The sequence below is a fragment of the Equus caballus genome, chromosome 11 (genome assembly GCF_041296265.1).
Source record: "Equus caballus isolate H_3958 breed thoroughbred chromosome 11, TB-T2T, whole genome shotgun sequence".
In the NCBI taxonomy this organism is placed as follows: domain Eukaryota; kingdom Metazoa; phylum Chordata; class Mammalia; order Perissodactyla; family Equidae; genus Equus; species Equus caballus.
Window position 1 is genome coordinate 24,087,595 of NC_091694.1, and position 24,140 is coordinate 24,111,734.

General features: G+C 56.3%; 2 protein-coding genes, 1 long non-coding RNA gene and 1 other non-coding gene across 5 annotated transcripts; 1 reads left to right on the forward strand and 3 right to left on the reverse strand.

Moving 5' to 3' along the window:
• Window positions 1-84: 84 nt before the first annotated feature.
• On the reverse strand, window positions 85-5,977 carry SCRN2 (secernin 2). Of its 2 annotated transcripts, none has more exons than XM_001501869.6 (8): window positions 3,738-5,977; window positions 3,181-3,354; window positions 2,721-2,902; window positions 1,936-2,135; window positions 1,260-1,475; window positions 955-1,120; window positions 677-857; window positions 85-408 (listed from the first exon to the last, which is right to left on the reverse strand). In XM_001501869.6, the coding sequence occupies exons 2-8, from the start codon at window positions 3,352-3,354 to the stop codon at window positions 250-252; spliced, it is 1,278 nt and encodes a 425-aa protein (XP_001501919.1). In that variant the 5' UTR covers window positions 3,738-5,977; the 3' UTR covers window positions 85-249. The 2 variants fall into 2 exon arrangements, with proteins under 2 accessions (XP_001501919.1, XP_023508426.1); XM_023652658.2 differs by having other exon boundaries at window positions 2,543-2,902; window positions 3,738-5,016.
• Window positions 5,978-7,619: 1,642 nt separating this feature from the next.
• SP6 (Sp6 transcription factor) lies at window positions 7,620-13,773 on the reverse strand. Its single transcript, XM_023652659.2, has 2 exons — window positions 13,386-13,773; window positions 7,620-11,193 (listed from the first exon to the last, which is right to left on the reverse strand). Exon 2 carries the CDS (start codon window positions 11,133-11,135, stop codon window positions 10,005-10,007), a length of 1,131 nt encoding a protein of 376 aa, XP_023508427.1. The 5' UTR covers window positions 11,136-11,193; window positions 13,386-13,773; the 3' UTR covers window positions 7,620-10,004.
• On the forward strand, window positions 13,728-15,391 carry LOC138916138 (uncharacterized). The gene is made up of 2 exons (XR_011422915.1): window positions 13,728-14,107; window positions 14,997-15,391. It is a non-coding gene; the product is annotated as an uncharacterized lncRNA (long non-coding RNA).
• An 8,185-nt stretch (window positions 15,392-23,576) lies between these two features.
• Window positions 23,577-23,721, reverse strand: MIR9103 (microRNA mir-9103). The gene has a single exon (NR_128130.1). It is a non-coding gene; the product is annotated as a microRNA mir-9103 (primary transcript).
• Between the last annotated feature and the right edge of the window lie 419 nt (window positions 23,722-24,140).

Below are 24,140 nucleotides of genomic sequence, written 5' to 3' on the forward strand. Positions count from 1 at the left end.
AGGCAACCAGAGGCCCTGTGGCCAGCTCAGCACTGCCCTTTGCCTTCACTTGGCTCTCCCACCCCCACTGGACATGGGATCAAGTTCACTGAACAAGGAAATAAAACATTTATTAAGGCAAAGGCCGAGCTAGCCACTCAGAACAAGGTGAGGGTGGCGAAGGGACTGCTCTGATCCCACTACCCCAGGGGTCCTGCGCCCACCCCCAGCCCCCTGCACCCCAGCCCAGGCTGTGAGGAGCTGTGCTGCTCAGGCGTACACCTGGCTCTCCCTCTCCACAAAGGCCTGGAAGAGGCCGCCCAGCTCCTGGGGCGGTGGGGCCCACTCCCCAGCCAGCAGCTCCCGCGCAGCCTCCAGGCCTTCCTGCTCCAGGTCCCGCTGCTTCTGCCGGAGCTGCTGCCCCTGACCCTGCCCAGGAATGGTAGAGATGAGCCCTGGGGACAGAGTCCAGGGGCTTCCCTCCAGATTAAGGGGGGCATGTCTGCTGTCTTACACAAGCAGGAGAAAGGATAGACCACCCGACATCCTCCTGAGCACCTGGCTTTGAAGGGAGAGACCCCTCTCCCCAGCTCTAGAGTCTCTCCACTCCCAGGTCCCCTCATATTTCCAAAGCCCCAGTTGTGGGTGGGGGAGGTGACTCGTTCCCCCTAGGGTAGCCCTATTCCCTGGGGGTTACCTGCTCACTCTCCATCAGCCCCAGGGCCACCTGGTGTCCACGGTAGAGAATGTGCCGGCGATCCACCTGAGTCTGGAATCGGGGCAGGGTCCGAGCAGGGTCCTGTGCTCCAAAAGTGGGCGAGAGCACCTGGGGGGCCTGGGCCGCCCCCACCCCAAAGATGAAAGGTTTGAACACTGACCTAATGGGACACAGATGGAAGAATCGAGGGCTATCACGTCCCTCCATCGCCCCTGCCTGGCACTCTCCCCAGCCCTCCCCACCCGCATGCCTCTCACCTGGACGGGTCTGGCGTGGCAGTGAGGAAGTGGACGCAGGGCTGTGTGGGATCCCGGGGCAGGATGGACACCATGCTGGCCGTGGTGCGGAAGCCTCCGGAGTCCATACAGATGCCGCTCTCCTTGTTCCTGAGGATGCCCATCATCACCTCGGCCGTGATGCCCCCTGCCAAGGAGGACCTGGTGAGGGGGCCCCAGGGCAGAGGGGGACCTCTGGCCTCAGAGCAAACCCCCCGAAGCTATGGAATGGGAGAGAGGCTGGCACCGCTCTGGCCCTCCTAGCCCCCACCCGTCCACCCACTGACCTTGCTGTTGCTGCAGCAGCTCCCGCCCAGCCCGGAAGCGGGCCTTGGCGGCCTCCATGCGCACAGGCTGCTGGGTCAGGGAGAAGACCTGAGCGAAGTCAAAGGTGCTCTGCCCACCCCACCAGCCCTGGGCCTGGGCGTGGGTCCGAAGCTCGGGGTGCTCTGCAGAGATGTCCGTGCCGATGCTCAGTTGGTTGGAGATGTTGTGGGCCCCCTCTGTGGAGGAGACAGGGATTGCTCATTTATCATTAAGCACCTATTCTGCACCAGGCACTAGGCTAGGTGCTGAGAACACAATAGTGAAAAGAACAGACCTGCCTCGTGGAGGGGGAGACAGACAGAACGATCACAGAAATAAACGCGAGCTTGCAACTGTGGTGAGTGTGATCAAGAAGAGGCGCCTGGTTACACGGAAGGGGGAAACCTGACCACCAGGAAGTCCAGGAAGGCTCCCCAGGGGAAGCAGCAGGTTGGAGCACAAGAAGACTTTACCAAGTGAAGGGGGGAGGATAAGTTCCCATGGGGGTTCATTTCCCATCTCCCCAGATGTCCCTGCAACCCAAGAGGTTTGCACCTGGATAGGGCCTTCCCTGCCCGCACCATCTTTCCCACCCCCTCTCAAGCCTGGCAGAAGGGGAACAGCTCTGGGAGGCCAGCCCCATGCCGGTCCCCTCACCCTGGATCCTGTGTGCAGCCCACAGCCTCCCCGCCGTCTCCAGCACCCACGCCTCAGTACGGTCGGCCAGCAGGAAGGTGTTGTGGTAGCAGAATGGCGTGGGGTCCTCTCGGCAGCTGCCCCCTTGCCCGTAGCGCTCCAGCAAGCCTGTGATCACGTGCAAGGCCTCCTGGGCTGAGCTGCTCCGTTCTAAAGCCAGCCTGGCACAAAGAGAGGTCCAGGGGATAGAAGGGCGAGGGGCTATCAGTGGCTGATGGCAGAAGCTCCAGGGGACAGGAGAGGCCCAGAGAGGTTTGATGATAGGCCCAAGTCACAGGAAACTTGCCCACATTGGTTGTATTTAGCACAGTTAGGCCAGTGGTTTTCAAGCTGTCTACACGGGTTCCATGGAAAGGTCTGAAACATAGCCTCGGGGAGAGATACATCCCCAGCTCCCCAACCTCTCTTTAATCCGAGCTGCTCTGCTTTACTGGTTTTACAAATCGGGACTCCATATGAGATTTCATTTGAAAAAAACGTTACTCGTACTGAAAAAACAATTTAATACCACTGCCATATTTCTGGGCCACCAGAGGCCCAGAGGTGGCCAGATTTGTTAGCTCCTTACCTGGCTGTGGAGATGGGGCCAGGAGAAGGCGGGCAGGAGCAGCCTCCCTGGTGGGGGCATGGTGGGCGGAAAGGAGACCCTGCTGCCCAGGCTTGGGGGAGGGGAGGATGGCCTGGGTCGGTACTCAGCCCCCAGAGGTCCGGCGTGTTGAAAAGATGAGAGAGGGCAGGGTCCGCACCTGAGCAGATCCATGCCCAGTAGGGCTTCCCCCTCCCCAACTGGCTCCTTGGTCCACACGGCCTCGTTGCCAATGCAAACACCATGCTCGTTGGCGCCCATCTCAGCCCCCCACAGCCAAGAAGGGCGGCTCAGGATCACGGCGTGGGTCTTCGACACCTGTTCCACCTCAATGTAGGTGCACTGTGGGTAAAGGAGGAGAAGGGAGAATCCACCCAGAAAGGGGGAGTGTGCCAGTCCCCTTAGCTCTTAAAGGAAGGTCTTATCATTCCCATTTTACAGATGATGAAACTGAGGCCAACAGAGGTTAAATAATAGGCTATGGCCAGATTGCTAGACTCGAAGCTCATGCTCTTTCCACCATATCTGGCGGCTTCTGGGTATGGGGAGCAGAGGAGGAAGGTTTTAGAAGAATGCCTAGATCTGCCACACCTCCCGGCACCCCATAAGGCCTAACCCACCTGGAGCTGGCTCCCAGGAACATGAGTTTCTGCTGGCATAAACACCACCTCCTGCACTTCGTCCCGGGGTCTGTCTGAGTTCTTGGCAAAGATCACAGCTGGGATGGCCGAGGCAGGGGGCACCGAGACAAAGCAGTCACAGGAACATGGGGCGTCAGGGTTGGATGATGCCATCTGGGGAGAGGTAGGAGTGAGTGAGTCTCTCCCATGCCACCTCTCCACCATCCTGGCCACGGCTCAGTCCTACGGAGCCTCTCTCTCAATACGTCCAAAGACACTCGGGGAAGACACTGTCCTTGGGTTCTGGACTCTCGGCACCCCACCACACTCTAGGCACAGCGTGTGCAACGGAAGCACCTACTCTCTCCCCAAGCTCCAGGCTTGGGAGTCAGCAGGCGGGCTCAGACCCTGCATGTGAGGGCCCTGCCCTACTGGGAGTCCTGGTCCCTGCGTACAGTCGTGGGACCATCTCCCTTGCTACCCCACCCTTCTCCAAAAGTCCCATGCCCCTCTTCTGACCACCCCTTCTGGCTTCCCCAATACTGCATGCCCCTTACCCTCTCTCCTTGCAAGCTCCCCAGCTTGGTCCCCAGCGCCACCGCCTCCGCTGCGGGTGAGGTCTGTCCTATTGGGCGGAGACTCCCAGGTGACCTGGAAGCCCTTGCCCGGGGGTGGAGCCGGAACCGAGCACCTGCAGTTCCGCCTCATTCCACCAGGGGGCGCGCCAGCACCGTTTCTTGCAGCGGCTGTCCAAATCCTGCCTGACTCCCTGCCCTTCCCGGCCAGCTTTCAGAAAGGCCAGATAAAAGCTGGGGCAACTCACGGGCTCCGCCAATGAGGTGACTGTGGGGAGCTGGAGCTAGGGTTGGAAAGGAGCCCACGTGAAAAGAAATGAAAGAAAAACTGGGTTGATTTGTTAGACAGCAGGGACTGCCGGGGCATCTGGTGATTAGGGAAGAACCTCAGCTAATTGTGTCTTGGTTTGAATTCCAAAGGTACAATCCCAAACTGATGTCCCCCACCCCTAGCCCCACGCCCCGCCGGCGGAATAAGGTCTACAAGAATAGTCAGGCCAGGGGCCCGCCTGGTGGCACAGCGGTTAAGTTCACACGTTCTGCTTAGGTGGCCTGGGGTTTGCCAGTCCGGATCCCAGGTGCGGACATGGCACTGCTTGACAAGCCATGCTGTGGCAGGCATCCCACATTAAACAAAAAAAGTAGAGGAAGATGGGCACAGATGTTAGCTCAGGGCCAGTCTTCCTCAGCAAAAAGAGGAGGATTGGCAGCAGATGTTAGCTCAGGGCTAATCTTCCTAAAAAAAAACAAAAAAGAATAGTCAGGCCAGGAGGTGTAGGGATAACTTAAGTTGATGTATTTTTTCAAAAGGTGTGTATACACAAAATCCTCCACCCCTCAAAAGGCCTGTTCTGCCCCACAGTGCTCCAACTCACAGGAAGATAGCTTTGAAAGGAAAGTTGGAAATTTCTAGTCCAAAGACTTGGTGCCTTTACATATAGTGAAACAGAAACAGCAAAGGAGAAGTCTTGGCCAAAGCGGGCAGGTATCAGTGCCGAGGTGGACGGACTCTGATCCCCAGTGTTCTGATTTCCAGGTCATGTTCTTCTATAAACCATCTCCAGAACCAGTAGTTAGGCAAATGCATCTCATACCCTTTTGCTCTGTGGAAGCCTCCAGGAATGGGGCAAAGGAGACACTGCAGGTTATCTACTTCTCCCACATCCATCCTGCCAACCAATCAGGGCTGCTGCTCAGAGTCCTGGCCACAGCTTGTGGTCACTCCCGGGATGGGAATGAAGGCAGAGGCCAAGGCTTCCCCAGGAGGCAGGCTGTGGGCAGGTGTGCTGGGTGATGGTCGGAGGAAACCTGCCAGATAAGGCTGTTGAGGGATCTGAAATCTGAGATATTTCCTAATTGCCTCCAGGTATACAAGGCTGATTCCTAAGAGGATGCTGTCTCCAGGGAGATGGTCTTCACTTTCAGAAAGGGGAATGCCTCTTGCAGAGACTGACCTAGAAGCTGGGCTGGAGGCAGAGAAGAGTATTACTTGGAACTCTGCAGACTGGTATCTCATCTTGCTTCTGCTATGGATCCACAGGTGCTCTTTGGGCAGGTAACTTACCCTGCAAGGGCGTCCATCTTCCCAGCGGTAAAATGAAGGTATTGAACTAGATCAGTGGTTCTCAACCACAGGGAAGGTGAGGAGGGATTGTTTTTCAACCACGCAACTCCCACTACACAGCATACTTTAATACTCTGTTACTCAAAGTGTCCTTGGACTGCCAGCATCAGCACCATCTGGAAGCTTGTGAAAAATGCAGAATCTTGGGCGCCACCTCAGACCTACTGAACCAGAAGCTGCACGCTAACAAGACTCCCAGGTATAAAGTTTGGGAAGCACTGCTCTGATATACCCCCAAGTGATATAACCTGGTCGGGGGTTGGGGAGTCCATTGAAGTCTCTTGAAAAACTCCACGGTTGATTCTCAAATGCCCTCTCCCAGGTGGGAATAACTAGACTGTTTGGTTCCTGAGGTTCTTTTCAAATCTACACTGCTAGGATGCTGAGCAGTCAGGCTCACCAGGATTAACGGGTAAGTGAAGGCTGCATGGGTGTGATGTCTGGAAGGGTTGTGAAGTTGCCATTGGATGTCATTCCAGAAGCAAGCATCAAGGCTGTGTGCTGACCCAAAGCAGCCTGCAGGAAAGCTAGGTCACTTTCTGCACTTCCCCAGCTGCTCGCTGTGGGGCAGGAACAGGCAGGAGGAGAGGTGTGGGCCATGGCAGCAGGAACCCAGGCTGCAGTTCCCAGGCTGCCTTCTCCTCTGTCACTTTTTCGTTCCTGATTTTACTCACCCACCCTAGAGGGATTGACTCGCACCTCCCAGGAGAGATGGCAGCTCCGCGAGGTCACCCCGAGGGTCAGCTCAGATGTTCTGATTTCCCTAACTCCCTCCCAGCCCCGCCAGGGTCGCCAGGGTCGCCTTGCCAGGGGCACCAGAGCTGAGGGGTCAGAAGTGGCCTTGGGCTCCGTCAGGGGTGGGGGTGGGGGTGAACGAGCTATCGAGCAAGCGTCAGAGCCCCACAAAAGGCCCCCGCTAAGAATGCAGGTCAGCAGGAGGAGCTGCAAGGGGAGGAGGGGCGGCCAGCCCTGCCCAGACAGGCCCAGCCGGCCCACAGCTGCCCTCCTGTCCCTGGGGGCAGCAATGGGGGAAAGGAGGAGAGGACTCACCAGGCTCCTGGGGTCTAACTCCCCCAGAAGCGGGAAGACAAAAGAGGCACCCCAGTGAGTGAGGTGGGCATGAGGTCACGGGAACACACGCTGGTCCCTCTTCCTCCCAGACTTCTAAATCCAGGACCAGATGGAGACACACAGTTGGCCCCTGAGACCATCTGGTTTTCCCTATAACCCCTCAATCATTCTGATGCCCCCATCCCAAGGTGGCCTTAACTTTGTGACCCCAGAGTCTCCCAAACAAGTGATGGGATGGGCCCACCTGGGGATCAGATTTGGCTCTGAGAAATTGGGTTAGGATTAAAGCGGGAGAAATAGGAATCCCACTAAGGGAAAATAATAATTTTGGTCAAAACATAAGATGAGAAGGTGAAAGAACACAAAAACTTGCGTTGCCTTCTTGGAGCCAAAAACTGACCCTCTGTCAACCTTCGTAGCTTTGGGGCTCTAGAGTCAAACTTTTTACTCATTTGACATGAATTAGGTACCAACTGCATACCAGGCATTGGGCAGCCGGGGAAGGTGTGTACCGATGGGCATTTCTGCAGAGCTGAGGGCGCCTGATGGGGCCAGTGAGGGTACATTGGTGCACACTGTGGTTGTGTAACTGTGGCGGGCCTCCAGCTGGGAGTTGCAGTACGAGCCTTTCCCTCATACCTTCCAGCTGGGCGGGGGCCCATCAGATATCTTGGCTGCCTTTCATCGCCTTGTCCCTGATAGGGATCATCCTGGGTGAAGAAATCGCTGTCAGTCACCCCCACCTCACTCACAGCCAGAAGGACCGACTGACAGCACCCCCCACCGGGGTGGGGTGAGGGAGCCTGGAGACCGGCTAGCTCTGGAAAGGAGGGAAGCGGAGTTCTTGGCAGAGGAGAGGAAAGGGGACTTGTATGTGGAGGAGGAAGGAAATATCTAGGACCTTCTCATCTCCACAGGGAAGACAGGGAGGGACGTCAGCCCAGCTATCAACCCCCAGGGAGCTCCTCCGCCCTGCACCAAGCACCTCCGGGGCAAGATCAGACCCTTCAATCAGCTCAGCTCTGCCCCAAACAAAGGAACGTGAGGCTGCCCAGGGCTACAGGATCAAAGGGAAGTGTCCACCCCACCCTGCAGCTGGCCTGGTCCTCACTGCTGAGGGACACTGAGTCAAAAAGGAAACCCGAGCTGGAAGACAAATGAAGCAATGATGTGGTTGATGACTTTATTATGGCATAAAAAACACAGGCTGTTTCTTCCTCCTCCTCCTCCCCTCCACAGTGGGTTCACAGCAGTTAAAGAAAAAAAAAAAATCCTACATTTCTCCTCTAGGGGGCTGCCTAGAAGGGGGCAGACAGCCAAGCAACCTAGATCTATAAAACAGGGGAGCAGAAGAAAACCTATCCAAAGCCCTCACCCTCACACCTTAGAGCTCGGGGCCTCCACTGGGGGGACATGTGTCCCCCAGCCCCCGACATCCATTCGGGAGTTCCCCTTAGAATGGTCACTGGGAAAGGCTGTCCTGGTGGCACAGGGAGGGGGTGACTGGTTTCGATGGGTGGAGGAGAAGACATCCCACACCCACGGTGCCCTCCCTCTCTCCCCCTCTCCACCTGGCCAGGCAACCCTCAGGCCCTGCCAACTCTCTCCTGCCCCCAACCCTCTCAGCAAGGAAAGGGATCTCGAGTTGGGTTAGCAGAAGGTAGGAAAAAGAGGGAGCATAAAGAAAAAACATCACTTCTTAAACTACCCCAGGCCCAGGAGCCACTCAGGGAGAGTCACCCTGTCCATTTTAGGAAGGGCTCCCTCCTACACAAACACCCACTCAGATCCCAGCCCCACTTCCCATAGAGCTCCTATCCTTGGATGAGGCTCCAGCATCCCCAAGGGAGGAAGAGATGCTGTGGGCCTGGGCCCCAGGAACTTGGAAGGGGTGAACAGGATGGGGTCTCCCTGGCTGGAGACCTCAGGCTCAGTAGAGAAACACACACTCAGGTACACACAACATGCACACACACATGCCCTAATATTAAATAAAATACCCTTTGCTTATAACTTAAAAATCAATACACAACTAATCCTGGCATAGGGCTCTGGGTGGAGAAAGAGGGGCAGGGGGAAGGGTAGGGGGAATCTTAAGACCTCGAGCCTGGGAAAGCCCACTAGCTCCAGACCCCTCCCCTGTCTGCTTCTTGCCCTTTGCCTGGCTCAGCCCCTGCTGGGCTTCTCCCCTCCCCTCTTCCCCATTCGAGGGGTGATCAGGGTATATTTCTAGCATCTAAAGAAGGGAACAGGGACAGCTTCCTGGACATCACCTCAGAAGGCAGACCCCTTCCAGTGGGAGGACAACTCCTTCATAGGGAAGAGGAGTTCCCCTGTGAGATGAGGTGGGGAGGAAGGAGCCTCCTGACCACACTCTACAGGAGGGGCAAGGCTTGCAGGCAGCGCGGAAAGGGGAGCATTGAGCTAGAGAGAGTGGGGCTTAGCTTCTCCATGAGGAGGAGATGCTGGGCAGGGGCAGAGTCCTCCACTCTGAGCAGAACTGCTGGAGATCCCCCTGCTGGGACCCCCCCCCCCCGCACCCCTACTCCCAACCTACCTAGGTAACCCACCTCCTTCCGCCCCTAAGGGGAAGGGAATGCTGGGGGACCTAGGATGAGGCATACATCAGTTCTAGAGCAGGGGCTTCTGGCTGCCTGGAAAGCCCATGTCGGGTAGCAGATGGGGAATGAGAACGACTGAACTTTATTTTTTATAAAGACCAAAAGTTAAGGACTGAATCCAGGTTACAGAGGAAAGGGGTTAGTTCCTTCCATTCCCCAACAAATCTCTTTCTCTCATTTTAGGAGACTTCCTTGCTCAACCTCCCCCCCACCCCCATCTAGCTCTCTCCTCCACCCAACAGTTCTGGCTGGGAGGCTGTGGGATTCTGGCCCTCTTTCCCTCTTCCTTCATGGCTCCATCAGTCCGGGTCTGGAAGGGTTAATAAGGAGACGCATCAAAGTTATTTCTACAGCAACAACCCTCCCAGCCAGATAGAGACCCCTCCCTAAGGGGTACCCCCAGCCTCCTCTACCCCATCTCAGCTCTCCCTCAGGAAACCCTAGGGGTAGAAGCGCTACAAGGGGGATGAAAGGGACCCGGGCCGCAGGGCGGTTCCGGAGGCGCTTTTATGTCCCGGTTCCCAGGCGCTAAGGACGTGTCCAGACAGCTACCCCCAGCGCCCGGGGCGGCCCCACTCCTCTCTGCTCCGGGAACGCGCTGTCTCCTCCAGCCGGTCCCCTCAGCCCTCCAGCCGCCGTAGGGGTCCCCTACCCCAACCTCCTAGCCCGAGGGGTGAGTGAAACAGTGAGGAAGGGGAGAACAGAGGGGCATGCGCAGCTCCTCCCCGCCCAGCCAGTCAAACGCGTCCGGTCCAGCCCCAGAGACTAAAAAACCCCTAGTGCCCCCTCTCCCTGACCCTGCACCACTTTTCCTCCCCCTCAATAAATAACCACCTTCTCCTCGAACTCAAGCCGCCCCCAAGGGCATCAGGCCAGAGGACTCTCTTCTGATGCCCCAAGGAGAGACCAGCGGGGAGGCGGTACCCGAGGCGCTCAGTTGGAGGGAGCCGCGCCGCCCTCGGCCTCCCGCTTGCCTTTGCCCCCGGGGGTCTCCACCGCTCCGCCTGCCTTGCCGTCGCCCGCGGCCGCCCCAGCAGCCTCTTCTTTGGCGCCCTCGTGGGTTTTCATGTGTTTGGCCAGGTGGTCGCTGCGCATGAAGACACGGCTGCAGACCGCACAGGGGAACTTCTTGGTGCCCGTGTGGGTCTGGAGGTGGCGCTGCAGCTCGTCGGAGCGCGTGAAGCGCTTGCCGCAGAAGAGCCAGTTGCACACGAAGGGACGGTCGCCGCTGTGCCAGCGCAGGTGCGCCTTCAGGTGCGACGTCTTGGCGTAGGCTTTCCCGCAGCCCGGGATGTGGCAGTTGTGCAAATGCTTCTTCTTGCCCCCATCGGGCCCGCACGGAGCCCCCAGTCGCTCCGCCTCCAGGCAGTTGGGGCAGCGGCACACGGTCTGGCCTGAGCTGCGGGGCACTGACCGCCGGGAGCCTTTGGGGCGGGCCGCCCCGTCCAGACTGGAATCCAGCCCCTGGGACTCCGGGGCGGCCGCTTCCAAGGCTTTAGCCCCGTCGGGAGGCCCCAGGAGGTGCTGCCCTCCGGCGGCTGGGAGGAGGTGGTGCGGATGCGGGTGGGGCGGCGGGGCACAAAGCTGGTGATCTCCGACGTAGCCCCCCAAGCCAGCCTGAAGCGCCCCGGGGTGGCCAGGTGAGGTCAGCGCGCCCTGAGTGTGGGGGAGGTCCATCCAGCTGGTGCCCGGATGAAGGTCCCACCACGAGCCATCCTCGGTGCCTGGGTGAGTCGGCCGGAACCATGATTCGTAATGGTGTGACATGTCCGGCTGCAGGAGCTTGGAAAAGGGTCCCGGGGCTAGGGGACTGTCGCTTTCCAGGTCCTCGCAGGTTACCCGAGAGGAGGCCCCCGGCAGCTCATAGCCCTGTGAGAAGTCCACCTCCGGGCCCAGCGGGAGGCTCTGCAGCTCTCCAGGCTGCAGCGGGGAGGGGTAGTCCCCGGCCTCCGGGCTCGTGTGGCCCTGGTACGTCTGGAGAGGCTGCAGGTCGAGGCGCGGCGGCGAGGCGTGAGGCGCGTCCGTGTGCTGGCTGCCCAGAGAGCCGCAGACAGCGGTTAGCATTGCCGGGATCCGGGGTGGGGTGGGGGACAGGGACGGTCAGGGGCACCTCAGGTGGGACCTAAAGGAGGCAAAGAAGAGGTGAAGTGAGGAAAGAAACCAGCTCACTTTCTGTCCTAACCCAGATCCCCTCCCTGCAAAGTGCTCCTCTCCCACCCGCGGGTGAAAAAGAGCAAGGCACCTCTGGATAGACTGAAGATCAGTTAAGAGAATTTGGGAGTGCTGGGAATGGTGGAGAGTGAGAGGTTCTCAGCCAAGGGCAGAGGATGATGGCAGTCCACCCTCCCCTAGGTGGTCCTTTCCATAGGACCCAGCTCACCCTGGGAGTTGGGCTGGTCCCAGGCTGGTGAGGCGATCCGCCTTACTTACAGCACAGTGCTAAAACCATCCCCACACCAGCTGCCCAGGCCAGCGAAAGGGGCAGTGGTATTTCCTCCTGGCAGACCTGCTGCCAGCCCAGATGGAGAATCTAGATCTATCCTCAGCTTCCCCAGCTTAACTCAGGACACGGATGGGGAGACGGAGGTGGTCTGTTTCTGAAACTCCAAGTTCGAGGCGACCTGACTTCCCAAAGCCCAAAGCAGGTTCTGAGATTTAGGAGAAAGAGCCCTCGTTCCATCCCTGAGGCATGCTCAGTGAGGAAGAGCATTTCGCAGCTCTACACCACTCCCCTCAGCTCCCTGCCTGGCTGGGTTGCCCCTGTCCCACCAAACCCACTCCCACGCCTGGCCCCCACCCCTTCCTCTCCAGCAGGGACTTCGCCTCCCTGGAGTGCAGCTGCAGTGCAGTTTCCGGAAGACTTCTCCCCACCCGGGAAAGCTAAGCCCCCTTCCCTATCCTGATCCACTCTGGTGCCAGCCAGCTTTCTGGCTGCTACTCGGGTCCCCCTCCAATCTAGGGGAGACCCAGATGTGAAGCTGGGAGGGGTCAGCTTCCCAGAGAGGGGGGTCAGCCAGAGAAGAGCTTACCAGCAAGCTCAGAAAAGTAAAATTGCCACCCGCTTAAAGGATGCAGGGTCAGAGTGGGGGAAGCGGAGGGCAACGGGAAAAGCCAGAATTACAGAAATCAAGAAGAATAACCCAAAGAGATTATAAAAGAGGGTACATTCTAGGCATGGATCATTTTAAGGAGCTCCCCCAGATGACTCTAATATGCAGACAAGTGTTGAGACCCACTTTTTCAGGTCAATCCTCATTTTAAAAAAAGAGGAAACTGAGGCAGCATTTAGAGAAGAAAGAAACAAAGATTCATTTATTCATCAATCAACAAATATGTACTGTGCGTACCTCTCTGAACCGGGTCTTTCCACTCCTGGTCTGTTACTCTTTCCCTAAACCACTGGGAAGCTAAGGACCCCCCCCCCCCCTTCCTTGACCACAGATCTGTAACTTGAAGGTCCCCCTGTCCTCACCACCTCTCCCTAAGGCCTGGGAGCCCAAATGCCTCAGGTGTGGGATTTGTGTACTGCTAGAGCCTTCTCTCATGGGGGAGGAGATCCAGTGCTTTGGGACAGGGACTTCTTCCCACAGCAAGGCTCAGCAGATCCTAACACCTTCTGCCTCGGCGACCAGGGAGGTGGCTCTGGTAGTCTGGGAGAGGAAGGGAGAGGGGGACTGGGGCGCCTACTCAGGCTCCTGCTGCCTCACCACAAGAAAGGAAGAAAGTGAAGCGGCGGGAGAGGAGCCTCAGGCCCAGGCGGGGCAGCCCAGAAGGGGCTGGGCGGGAGCAGTGAGGCCTGGGACCCTAATAGGTTTTGGGGCCTGGGAACTGCCCCAGGGGCTAGAGGGTGGGGAAGCTAACGACCCAGGCTCCAGATTGGACACAGGGCCAGGGAGCCCAGCCCTGGGATGCAACGGGCGGCCGGCAAGGTTTCTAGAAGGGAGACGGCAGGGCGCGCACTCCCGGCTTCCCGCTCTCCAACGCGGGAAGGAGGGTAGAAACACCTTCCTTTCCCCTTCCGCCGCTGCCTCTCCCGATCGCCGGCGCTCAGGTGGTCAGGACTTCCGTACTCCCGGTTCTTAAGGTTTCAGTCCTCCGGTTGTCCCAGTCGCTCCAGTTTCCCCGGTTTCCAGCCTCCTCGGTCCCTCCAGTCTCTCCCGTCCGCCCAGTTTTCACTCCGCCGGGGCTCTAAGCCCCCCAGATTCTTGAGGACCACCTCCCCCAAGGCCATAGGAAGCTATGGCGCGTTCGGGCGCGTCTTCTCGAGAGGACCCCCGCAGCGCGCACCCCTCGCCCCCCGACCGGGGCTCCTACCTCGAGGCTGCGCTCGGGCTCCGGGCACGGCTGGCTGGCGCGCTAGGGACGGGCACTCATGGGCCCTGCGCGCCGGCGGGTTCTCCACGGCGAGGGGCAGGAGCCGAGGGCGAGCGGGGGCCGCGATCAGACCGGCGGCGGGCGGCGGAGGAGGGGCGGAGAGAGCCGGCGGGAGGGCGGAGGGCGGAGGGCGGGCGGGAGCCAGCGAGCGAGCGAGGCCAGCTCCGCCCGTGACTCACCCGCGCGCTCTGCCTTCATCCTCTGCCCTGCGCTCCTTTTTCCCCCGATTTCGCGGCCCCGCCCACCTCACCTGCGGCCGCCTTTAACCCTTGCGGGCTCGGCAGGACATGAGGCCCAGCCCGGCCCGGCCCGCGAGGAGGGGGCGGGCGGAGAGTGGGGGAGGGATCGCTAACTAGGTCGCCTCCCGCCACCTCCCTCGCTCCTCCCTCGCCCCTCCACTCCTTGGGCGAGGGGCCTGGGCGGAGTGTTTCGCAGGTTCTGACACCCGCCCCATCGGGTGGAAAACTGCCCTTCAGCTGACTTGGTCGGGCAGGGGACGCAGGACTCAGACCCTGGGGAAATGGAGGAGGGGGCGGGTCCTTGGGGTGATACCGAACCACCTTAGGGCGCCGTTTGCCTCGACGGCCCTCGGCCCACCCGCTCCGGCCGAGCAGCGCTGCCCCGGAACTGAGAGGAAAGAAGCAAACAGGACCGAGCGCCAAGTATGTGTCCGGTCTACCCGCAGGCCTATGCCGCGAGAAATTTGTCTTGGCTGCCGCCCTCCTTCACCATTCCCCTCGCCGCTTCTCTCCACCACCACCATCTCCCGCGTCCTTTTCGGTCTCGCTTTCCTTTTCGGTTCTCCCTCTCTGGCCACTCGCCTTTTTCGGGTGACCTCCTCCTCGCCTCTCCCCACTCTCTTCCCCGTTCCTCGCTCCCCTCTCCCCAACTTGCTCATCTCTGCCTGCCAGCACTCGTCTCCCAGGCCCCCTCAGCTCTCACTCCTCATCTCCCCTTGGGCAGCAACCCCAGCGCCCCCGAAGTCTGCCTCTCAAATACGCCCCCGCTCGGTGCCGGAGGTGCTCAGCCTACGCGCAGCCGCCGTCGCCCCCGCGCACCCAGCCTGTAAGTCGGGGCAGGCGTCTGAATGGCCCTGGGAAGAGACGCGTCTGGAAATTGAGCGACCCTTTGCCACCACTCCTTCCCGATTCTCACCTGAACGTCTAAATCCAAAGTTCTTAACTTTAGGGAGGGGTCTGGGATTCCTTTGAGAAAAACAAATGCACGTACACAATGCAACTTTCTGACAGAACTTCAGGGCGTTCGCGGCGCCCACCTAAAACCTTCTCTGAAGATCCGAGTGGGTCGAGCCGCTGAGCGCCGTGGGTAGGCGAGTCCTCCCTCCTCCCCGCCCGGCTGGCCTGTGCGCCCGGTATTCCGATGCTGCCTTCCCGGTTGGTGCCTCCCCTACCGGCCGCGTTGACCTTCCAGAGTGACCCCTTTCTTACAGGGGGATTCTGATCAATTTCCGTATTTTTTTTTTAGTTGTTCCAATGGCTTTCCTTCTGCGCTTTGCCGTCGGCTTTTTAAATTTCGTTTTTGTCTTTACAGTCCATTTGCACAGCCGGACCGGATTCTAGGCTGATTCGATCTCGCCTCTACAGCCGAGATTGCACCACCCCTGAATTACCCGCCCTGCATTCCCGTTTGGGATACACTCGAAGTGTGACTATAAAACGGCTACACTGAATCCACAAGCCGCTTGAAAATCGATCTTTGTGTGTGCGGTTCTCATATCCAGAGTCAGTGTCTGGTTCATCTGTGCATCTCCCTCTTTTCTAAGACTCAGTTTCCTCGCCTGGACAACCTTGGTATAACGGGAAGGTTTCCTAGGGCTAAAAGGAACTTACGCACCTAAAATACTTAGCTCCGTGGGGCCCTTGGTAAGCTCCTAGTAAACGGAAGATATAGTGTTATAATTATTAAATAAATCAGCTCTCAACAAATATTTGTTGGATTAAGATACACTCACAAAGATCTTTGTACTAGAAGTTGACGGACATAAATTTTAGCCCCAACCCTGCATTTGCTAAGCTGAACTAGCAGGTGAGGTTGCTCTGAGCCTCAGTTTCCTTGTTGGAGAAATGCAGTTAGAGCAGCTGCCCTGGCTGGTAAAGGCAGGGTCTTGGGAAGTCTCCAGGCGAGTTCCCGGACATCAAGGGTTGCACTTTCTGATCAGTCAGACTTCCTCCCCTACACGACACCCGGGCCCCTGAGATGTATACTCTCAAGAACCGCCCTGGATCTTTGCAGCCACGGTTAAATTGACAGTCCTCTCTATCTACACGGTTTGATCTCCACCCACTCGAATCTCGGCTAGTTGAGTTTGCATCCTTTTCACAGCCATGTCAGGAACAGAGTTAGGGGCTCACCGCATAGAAACTGCGTCTCTGGTTCCTGGGTTACGTCTGGTTCTAGGCATTCCCTGCCTCCTCCTCCCTGAAGCCTGCTGGCTGTTCCCTGTTCCCGAAGAAGCTACTGCCCTTAAGGTGTTAACATCTTCGAAGGGATCTGACTCCAAGTGGGGGACAGAGTCTCCCCTCCCATTTATTTATGGGCACCAGATTACCTTATTTTTCTGTCTCCTTCCATCTTTCCCTGGAAAGCAAGAGGGAAAGGGATCCAGCCCCTGAATGATAGACATCCCACCCCACTTTCACCCCAGGCTCCCTTTAACGGCACCGCATCCTGACCGGCAGCCACCTGGGGTTCCCAGGAGCAAAGACCCTCCATCTGTCTGTGGCTTGTCAATTTGAAATTCAACAGTAACACAGTTGTCTTGGAAAACTCAGCCATTCTGATTTCCTGCCCTGCCTAGCTTTCTGCCTCTGACTCTGGGCACTATCTTCCTTCCAGATCCCCCTCTGCTTGCTTTCCTCTGATTCCAGCCCTTTTGATTTCCCACTTGTGAGATGTTTTCCTACTGAACAGTGCTGATGGTCTATGCTGACATGACTGCCAAGATCACCATTGCCCAGGATTCTTTTTTTTTCCCCTAAAGATTGGCACCTGGGCTAACCTCTGTTGCCAATCTTCCGTATTTTCTTTTCTTCTTCTCCCCAAAGCGCCCCCAGTGCATAGTTGTATATTCTAGTTGTAGGTCCTTTTGGCTCTGCTATGTGGGACGCTGCCTCAGCATGGCCTGATGAGCGGTGCTAGGTCCACACCCAGGATCCGAACCAGTGAAACCCTGGGCTGCTGAAGCGGAGCCCGCGGACTTAACTACTCCGCCATGGGGCTGGCCCCTGCCCAGGATTCTTATCTCACCTTAAAACTGAACAAAACTGCTCACTGAGATCTGCCCAGGACTTGGGCCATTTCTACTCCTTCCCCTTATTCCCCTAAAGGGAAATAGATTTTGCCACAAGCGTCCATCTCCCATTCCTGCCTCCCCTCTTTTTCTTGTGCCTCTTTTATAGTCAGCAATCCGTTTTGTATCTGGAGCAGCCTCATTAGTCTCCATGTTCATCATAACCATCATAACCATCTCCATTTCTTTACTGGGCACCTGCTATGTCCCGGGTGCTTCACACAAATGTCTCTAATTCTCATGAGCATGCAGCAAAGTAGTTATTATTATTCCCCCATTGTACAGATGAGGAAGCCAAAGATCAAAGAAGTTAAATGACCTACCCAGGATTACAGAGCTGTTTAGAGAGAGAGAAGGAAACGGAGTCCAGATCTGCCAGGCTTCAAAGCCCATGTTCTGTCTGCTAGTCCATCCGGCCTCACTGTGGCAGCAGTGATGGCCCCGGGAGTCCGGCTCCCCGAGATCCTCAAGGTGGAGAGGACAGCATTCTTAAACTGATCCCTAGATTAAAGCCATCCATGTTCCTGAGTTTAATAAGACAAACTGGTCCTATCTTGGATCACTAGGATAAGTCACAGCTACCTCTATGGTCCCTTCCAAACCTCGACTGTCCTTCTATGGAGACTGCACTGTGAGAATATCAAAGCTGGTCTGCCCATAAAAATTGTCCAGTGCAAGCCCTCATTTTACTGCCAGGGAAACTGAACCCCAGAACAGGGAGGCAAGTAGCTGAAAGTCACACAGCCAATTGGAAGCAGAGCAGGGACTAGAACCTCAGTCTCTTAATTCCTGGTTTCCCAGTTGCTCACTCTTATCTACTCCCCACCTCCACCTCCAGGCTTGGAAGACTGTAAGCTGGTGACTGTGGACCCCAACACATTCCTCCTATCCCCTCCTCTCCACAGCACTCTCTCAGCTTCCTGGGAAGCTGGACAGAGCCCAGAGCTGGAACCAAATGTTTTTCTTTCATTCATCCTTTATTCATTCGACAAACACTTACTGACAATCTACCTAGGGCCAAGCACTGTGCTGGACTCTAGTTCTATAAATCCAGATATCCCTCACATCCCACATCCATTTCAGTCTGAAAGATGAGCCCAGTTGAGGATAGTGCATCTGTATGTGGGGGGGGGTGTGTGCCTACAAATGTGTGTGTGCACATCATGCCTGTGTGTACCTTTGGGGCCTGAACGTGGGGTGTCTGTCCTCTCTTTGTGATGGAGGAGTGTCCAGTGGCTTCTCCCTTACTACTTCTGCAGGTGTTCTGTCGTGCCTGAACTTCCCTGTGGTGAGTGTGCGCCATGTACATCTGTTAATATTTGCCCATCTTTTTTCTCAGAATGAACTCCACAGTCATCTATTAACTGGTGAACCCCCATTCCACTTCTCCCCCAGATCCCAGCCCAGTCCAAAGACCTCCAAGGAATCCTCTTTGGTTCTTCATGCAGACCCCTCCAAGATCTCCCTCCTATCTCCCCCTCCCCAAATCAGAGAGAATCAAGGCTTCCAGACCCTCTCTATGATCCCCACTTTAGAATGGAGATCTGATCCTCTCGTCCCTGAACTGGACAGGGAACAGCCCCTCTTACCAGTCCATGGAGCCCAGAGCTGGCAGCAGCTGTAAGGGGCAGGTGGGGGTGATGAGAGAGCCAGGCTTTATAAAGGAGGCGACAGTCAGAGCCAGAGGGGGAGGTGAGAGACGTGGGCAGGGAAGCTGCCAAGTCCTCACGGCCTCGGAAGCTTTTAGGATAATCCAGGAAACAGTGGCCCCCGGCTCTCCTGGGGGAGTGGTAGGGGGTGAGATCTGAGTCTCTGAGGTCTGCCAGGAAAAGAGGATTTCAGCTGGAAGAGGCAGCTGGGGAGGCGGGAGGGGAAGCAGGACTTCCTTCCCTCCCCAGAGATTGACTGGGCAGTGGGAGAGGGACAAAGCCGTTCTCGCAGGATGGAGGAAATGAGAGCATCCCTAGAGGCGAGAGACCAAATTCCATGCCCCTCCTTTTGAGGTTGCCTTCATGCACTTGGTGAGAAAGAAAGAAGTACCACTTTTAAGACCTGAAACATGCACACCCCTTCAAGTTGGTCCCTCCGTGCAGAGCTCCCCAAGAGTGATGCTGTTGCTCCAGAGGGTCTCTCCCGCCTCTGCTGGAGCCTCATTCCTCCCTCTCGCTTTTCTTCATCCCCTTTTCAGATACTTCCCAACTTGGAACCCCCAGGTGTAATCCACCTTTGGGATCTTGGATCTTTCATTGTCAAATGGGGAGGGAAGACCCTCTCCCTACCTTAGGATGTGCTGGGGCAGCTTGAGATGGACAAGAGGTCACCTAAGACCAGAGGTAGATACCAGCCAAGAATGTTTATAGACAGTTCCGGAATCCTGGAACTCCAGGAGAGTGAAGAGGCTGGGAAGATGGCCTGGAAAGGGAGAAGGGGCCTGGAGGTGAATTTAGGTGGAGCCCCCACATCCCCAACTATTTACGTGAACTTAATTTTAGGGTGGTTGTAAGTTTAGGCATGTTGGCTAACAGGAGCACGTCCTGGAGCAGAGAAGGACAAAACAACCAGGAAGGAGAAAGGAGATGAAACAGAATAGGACTGGTTTCCCAAAGCTCTCTGAAGCTAGAAATTCTGACCCACATAGGAGAGTGACCGGGAGCCTTTTCAGGTGACCACGGCCCCTTCTGCGCCATAGACCAGTGCCCTTGGCACTGAGAACAGGAGCTGCTGAGCACTCCCTCTACACACACACAGAACCCAGTGACCCAAGGCTGGCATGCCACTGCCCCCACCGAGTCTCCCACAGGGTGAGTCAGGGAGTCTTCATCCTGAACTCTTGTCCTGCTCCTCCCCCTACACCCCCAGAAACCTCTAGACTGGGGATTCCCAGTTCCTTCATTAGCTTTTCAGTAATTATCCTGTAAAGGCCCCGACAGGTCCTTCCTCTCCCCGTTTCAGAGATGAGAACATTGAGGCCCTTAAGAAAGCTAAAAAACTCAGCGGAAAGCCACCCATCAGGCGGGAGAGAGTTGAGTGGGGTGGGGGGGGGGTGGTGCTTAGGAGGCAGAGCTGCCCCCCTTCCTTCAATCCTAGGCAAAATTGGGAGGACAGGGCCAGCACAACTCCCCCGGGGAACCCCGGCATCAGGACTGAGGCAGGCTCCAGGGAGGGGCTTCCCTGTCCCTCCCCACCTTCCAGCCCAGAAAATCAGAGTGAGGGGGGTAACAAGCTGAGGAGACCACACAGGTGGAGTAAATAATGTTAATACGGGAGCATTATCACTAGGGCATTTCCTCATGGATAAATGTCTCAAATACCAAAGGATGCCTCCAAATTATAGTTAATTACAGAGTTGATTTGCATAAATTATAAGGTGAGCATACAAATTCTTTCAATCGGTTCCATATGCTTAGGTAGCAGGTCCAGTCCAAAAGATGGGAGAATCTTGGGGTGGGGAGAGTTGGGGGGAGGAAAGGGACTCAGCCCTTGGCCTGGACCCACCGGCCCACATGGCTTCGTCCAGCCTTTGGATCAGTAAAGGGTGTAGGGAGACCCTGACTGGTTTTAGGGGAGGGGAGCTATTAACAGAACCCGGACCCTATTTGGCAGGAGACCCCCTTTCCTGCTCTATTCACACCTGGGAACAACATGCTTTCCCACCACCAATGACGAGGTAGGAAGCCTGGGGGTGGGCACAGTGGAGCCCAGAGCTACACGAGGGGTGGGGGGTGGGACTCTGAAGTCCTGGCTTCTGGCTTTGAGAGGAAAGGGGGCGGGTGCTGGAGGAAGCTGAAGACCCAGCAGGGTTAATGGTAGATTCAAGCTTCTGTCTTGCTCTCAGCTCCCCCTGGAGCCACCCACCCCCACCCCCAACTCCAGCTCACTCCCAGAGCCAACCCTCGGATCCCAAGTTTGATGCTGCCGCTGCCTGCACCTTCCAGGTGGCTCCTCAGGGGCTCAGACTCCCAGACTTGTGTCTCCAGTGCCTGGGCCCATTTCCTCTGCCCTCGCCTCCCGGTCCCCCACCTCCTCCCTCACCCACCTCTAGCTGCTAAGACTCTACTTCCTTCTCCAGCTCTCTAATTTGTCCCTCCCTCCCTCCCGGCCCCCATCCTCAGCCGAGAGGCCTGTCTCCTACTCTTCTTCCCATCTTTCTCCTCCTTCCCCAGCCTCCCTCCCCTAGAGATCTCAGGTCTCCCTGACACTCAGCTGTCAGCTTCACTTTTCCCTCCCACCAACAGCTTTGTGCTGCCCAAGCTGCTTGTCCTCCCGCCCTCAGATTTTCCTACCTCATGCTATCTCCCAAATCCTTGCTGCATGTAGTTCTCTAATTTTTTTCCATATACCTGCTCCAAAGGCAGAAACCACTGGATTAGCTTGGGCAAGGAGGAGACTGAGCTAAGGTCCCAGGTGCTGTGTGTGAGTTACCTTTGTTTTCTCACCTGAAAGAGAGACAGAGAGAGAAATGAAGAAAGACCCTAAAATGGTTCCTGGTACTTAATAAGTGCTTAATAAATATTTGTTGAATGAATCAATTGGAAGTGGGCACGGGTCTGTGAAAATTCTAGACAAGTGCCAACTTGGTGACAGCAATTACTTCTCTCATCTGGATTATTTTTCAGGTCTCCTATGGGCTTTCTGCCACTTCTGTGCCCACCCACCTGAGTTATCTCGCAGACCAATAACAGACTAATCATGCTGAAATGCCCTCCATCTTGGCACTATCCATCTCAAACACAGCCAGTGGCTCCCCAGTGCTAACTGGGGACATTCAAGACCCTCCTACTTGGCCTCCACCACCTTTGCAATCTTCACTTCCATTGGTCCTTGTACAAACCCTCCAGCCCAGCCTAGCCCGCTGGACTGGATGTCTAGCCTTCCCACTTTTGCTCCAACTATTTCCACCCCTGCCGTCCCATCTCTGTCTCAGGAAAGCTTATCAGCCTTCAAGCTCCCGGCTCCAAGGCTGCTTTTTCTATGAAGTCTTCTCCTATCAGCACATCTCTGGCTCGCTCCTCTGAACTTCCCTCGTCCTTCCTGCCACATGCCCTGTTTCCATGGAGCTGGCTTCTTATCTTCCCTACAGGTCTGGAGACTCCTGGAGGGCAGGGGCCATGTCTTTTGCATGCCACACAGTCCTCAACCCAGCACCTTTCTTTGAAAAGTGGGTGGGTAAGCCATGACTGAGTGAATTGGAGAAGTGTTTTCCTGGAGTCAAAGCTTCCAGAAGCTCCTCAGTTGGGGAGGGTAGCAGTGAAGGCAGAAGGTTGGGTCAGGTGGGAATTCACAACAGAGGACTTGAAACCCAAAGATCCATGAAGGAAAGGAGCCCAGCTTCCCTGCTGCACCCCCACCCCCGGCCCGGGTTATGTGATGAGGAGAGAAGGACCCAGGAGGACATCTGGGACATGCAGGGTTTGGGTGAAAGCTGAGAGAGGGTGAAACACTCTGCTCTGTTCCTTGCAACAAAAGGAGCAAGGGCAGTGAATGGGAGCTGGGAGAAAGGGCTGGCTAGACAGCAGCCATGGAGAAAAACACAGGCAGAAAAAGAAGAATCCCCTTTGTCCCTCCGTGGGCAGTTAAAATTCTTCTTGCCCTAGTGGCAAGATCTTGATCATGTCATGACTTAGCTCAGAAACATTCAATAGCTCCCCGTTACCTACAGGAGAAAGTCCATATCCTTCAGCCTGGAATTTAAGCCCCCTTCCCCATCTGGTCTCATCCTACCTTTCCAACCTTACCCCCTCACTCCCCATGTTCCAGCCACTGGGGGCTTCTACTCCATCCTTATTGTTCACAATTTTTATGCCCCATACTGTTCCTTGTCTGAAATAGTCTTCCTCATTTCTCTGCCTGTGAGCTCCTATTGATCCTTTGAATCCCAACTCATATGTCCTCCTCCTCTGTGAAGTCTTCTCCAGTTCTCGAAGTTACCCTTGTCCGTGTTCCCAGAGTCCTAAAATACAGAGGGCTTAGCACTGTCTGATGGGTGAGGTGATGAGTTGTGTGTGTGTCAGATCGTGAGCCCTTTGAGAGACTGGAATTTTCTCTGTTCATCTTTGTATCCCTTCAGCATCTTGTACAGTGACCAGGACTGAGTGTAAAAAACACTTGTTGCACTAGATTGTATGTGCCCTTTGCAAAGAAGGGGCTGTCAGACCAGAGCTTGCTGGGTTCTCTATAAATCCCTTTGTCACAGCCACCCAGAGTCTACCTTGTGGGCATGAAGATGCTGCACACAAATCACTCCTCACTGTGCCCAGTGCCTGGTCAGGAATCCAAGATCAGGCTGGCAGAAGAGGCTCACTGAGAGGCCCACCATCCTGTGTCCTGGCCAGCTGGGCACTGCCACCAACCTGCAGCCAGGGTCACCCAGAGAACCTCCAGCTGGATCCCACGAGAGGGGAATTAGAGGGGAGGGCTGGGTATCAGGACCTGGCAGGCGAAATCGGGCGGGTAGTGGGGAGGGCGGGCAGTGCCCTGGAAAGGGGGCCGGTCTCATTGTTGTGGTCTGTCTGGGAGATTCCTCCCCTTTTTAATTTGCTTCCTGATTGAGGGGTTGGCTCTGCCTGCCCAGCTCCCCCGTCATTATCTGCTGCCGGTGGCTCAGGTGCTGGCGAGCCTGGCGTGGCCTCTAGGTTATTACCTGGAGCTCTGGGGGTGGCAGAGGCTGCCCCTCTGGCCGGGGTGGGGGCCTGTCTGGAATTTGCCCTGATCCTCCCACCCACGGGGCGGCCATCTTGATGCCCAGCAGGGTGGACACACTTACATGACAGGGGGCTGCTTTTATGGGAGACAGTGGGTCCCAGGGAGACTTCAAAGTCTAGAAGAAGCTGCATCTGTAAAGTGCCTAAAGTACTGAGTCAGGAACCTGAGACAGATAAGACTTGGGTGCTAAAGCACCCAAAGTCAGAGCTGTTCCCCAAAGGCTAGTGAAAGGTACTGAAGTTAGACATCAAGAAGGACTTCCCAGTCATGTTGGAAATGAGAAAGAGAGCAGTGGAGGTGGTGACTTGCCCCCTGAGTTCCTCCTGTTCGGCAGCATTCAGAAAACCAAGAGTCATAGAGGGGAAGGAGTGTCATTGATCCAAGAACCTGCGATGACCAGAATCCAGAATCTGGGAACTTCTGGAAGTGTAAGCACAGAGGGCTCAGGCTCCTCACTGAATGCCCTGGAGCATTAGACCTCAGACTTCTCCCCACTGCCCTTGGGCACAGCCTAGAAACCTACAGGAAAGGCACCCCTGCCTCTCCCTCTCTCCAAGCCCTCAATGCTCCGGCCCTCTGCCCCGACCCTGATGGAGCCCGTGGGCTTCCAGGACAGAAGATAATATCAGGACAAACAGGAAGTGCCGAATTAGAGACATGAAGTTTGTTGTTTCAGAGGGCGA

What these genes read in the sequence shown, in the direction of transcription:
- SCRN2 (XM_001501869.6), bottom strand. Translation starts at nt 3,354, where the DNA reads ATGGCATCATCCAACCCTGACGCCCCATGTTCCTGTGACTGCTTTGTC. An exon ending in GGCTGCACACAGGATCCAGG is followed by an intron (nt 1,476 to 1,935) that starts GTGAGGGGACCG and finishes TCTCCTCCACAG; the next exon opens with AGGGGGCCCACAACATCTCC. An exon ending in GCTGCTGCAGCAACAGCAAG is followed by an intron (nt 1,121 to 1,259) that starts GTCAGTGGGTGG and finishes CCTCCTTGGCAG; the next exon opens with GGGGCATCACGGCCGAGGTG.
- SP6 (XM_023652659.2), bottom strand. Translation starts at nt 11,135, where the DNA reads ATGCTAACCGCTGTCTGCGGCTCTCTGGGCAGCCAGCACACGGACGCG.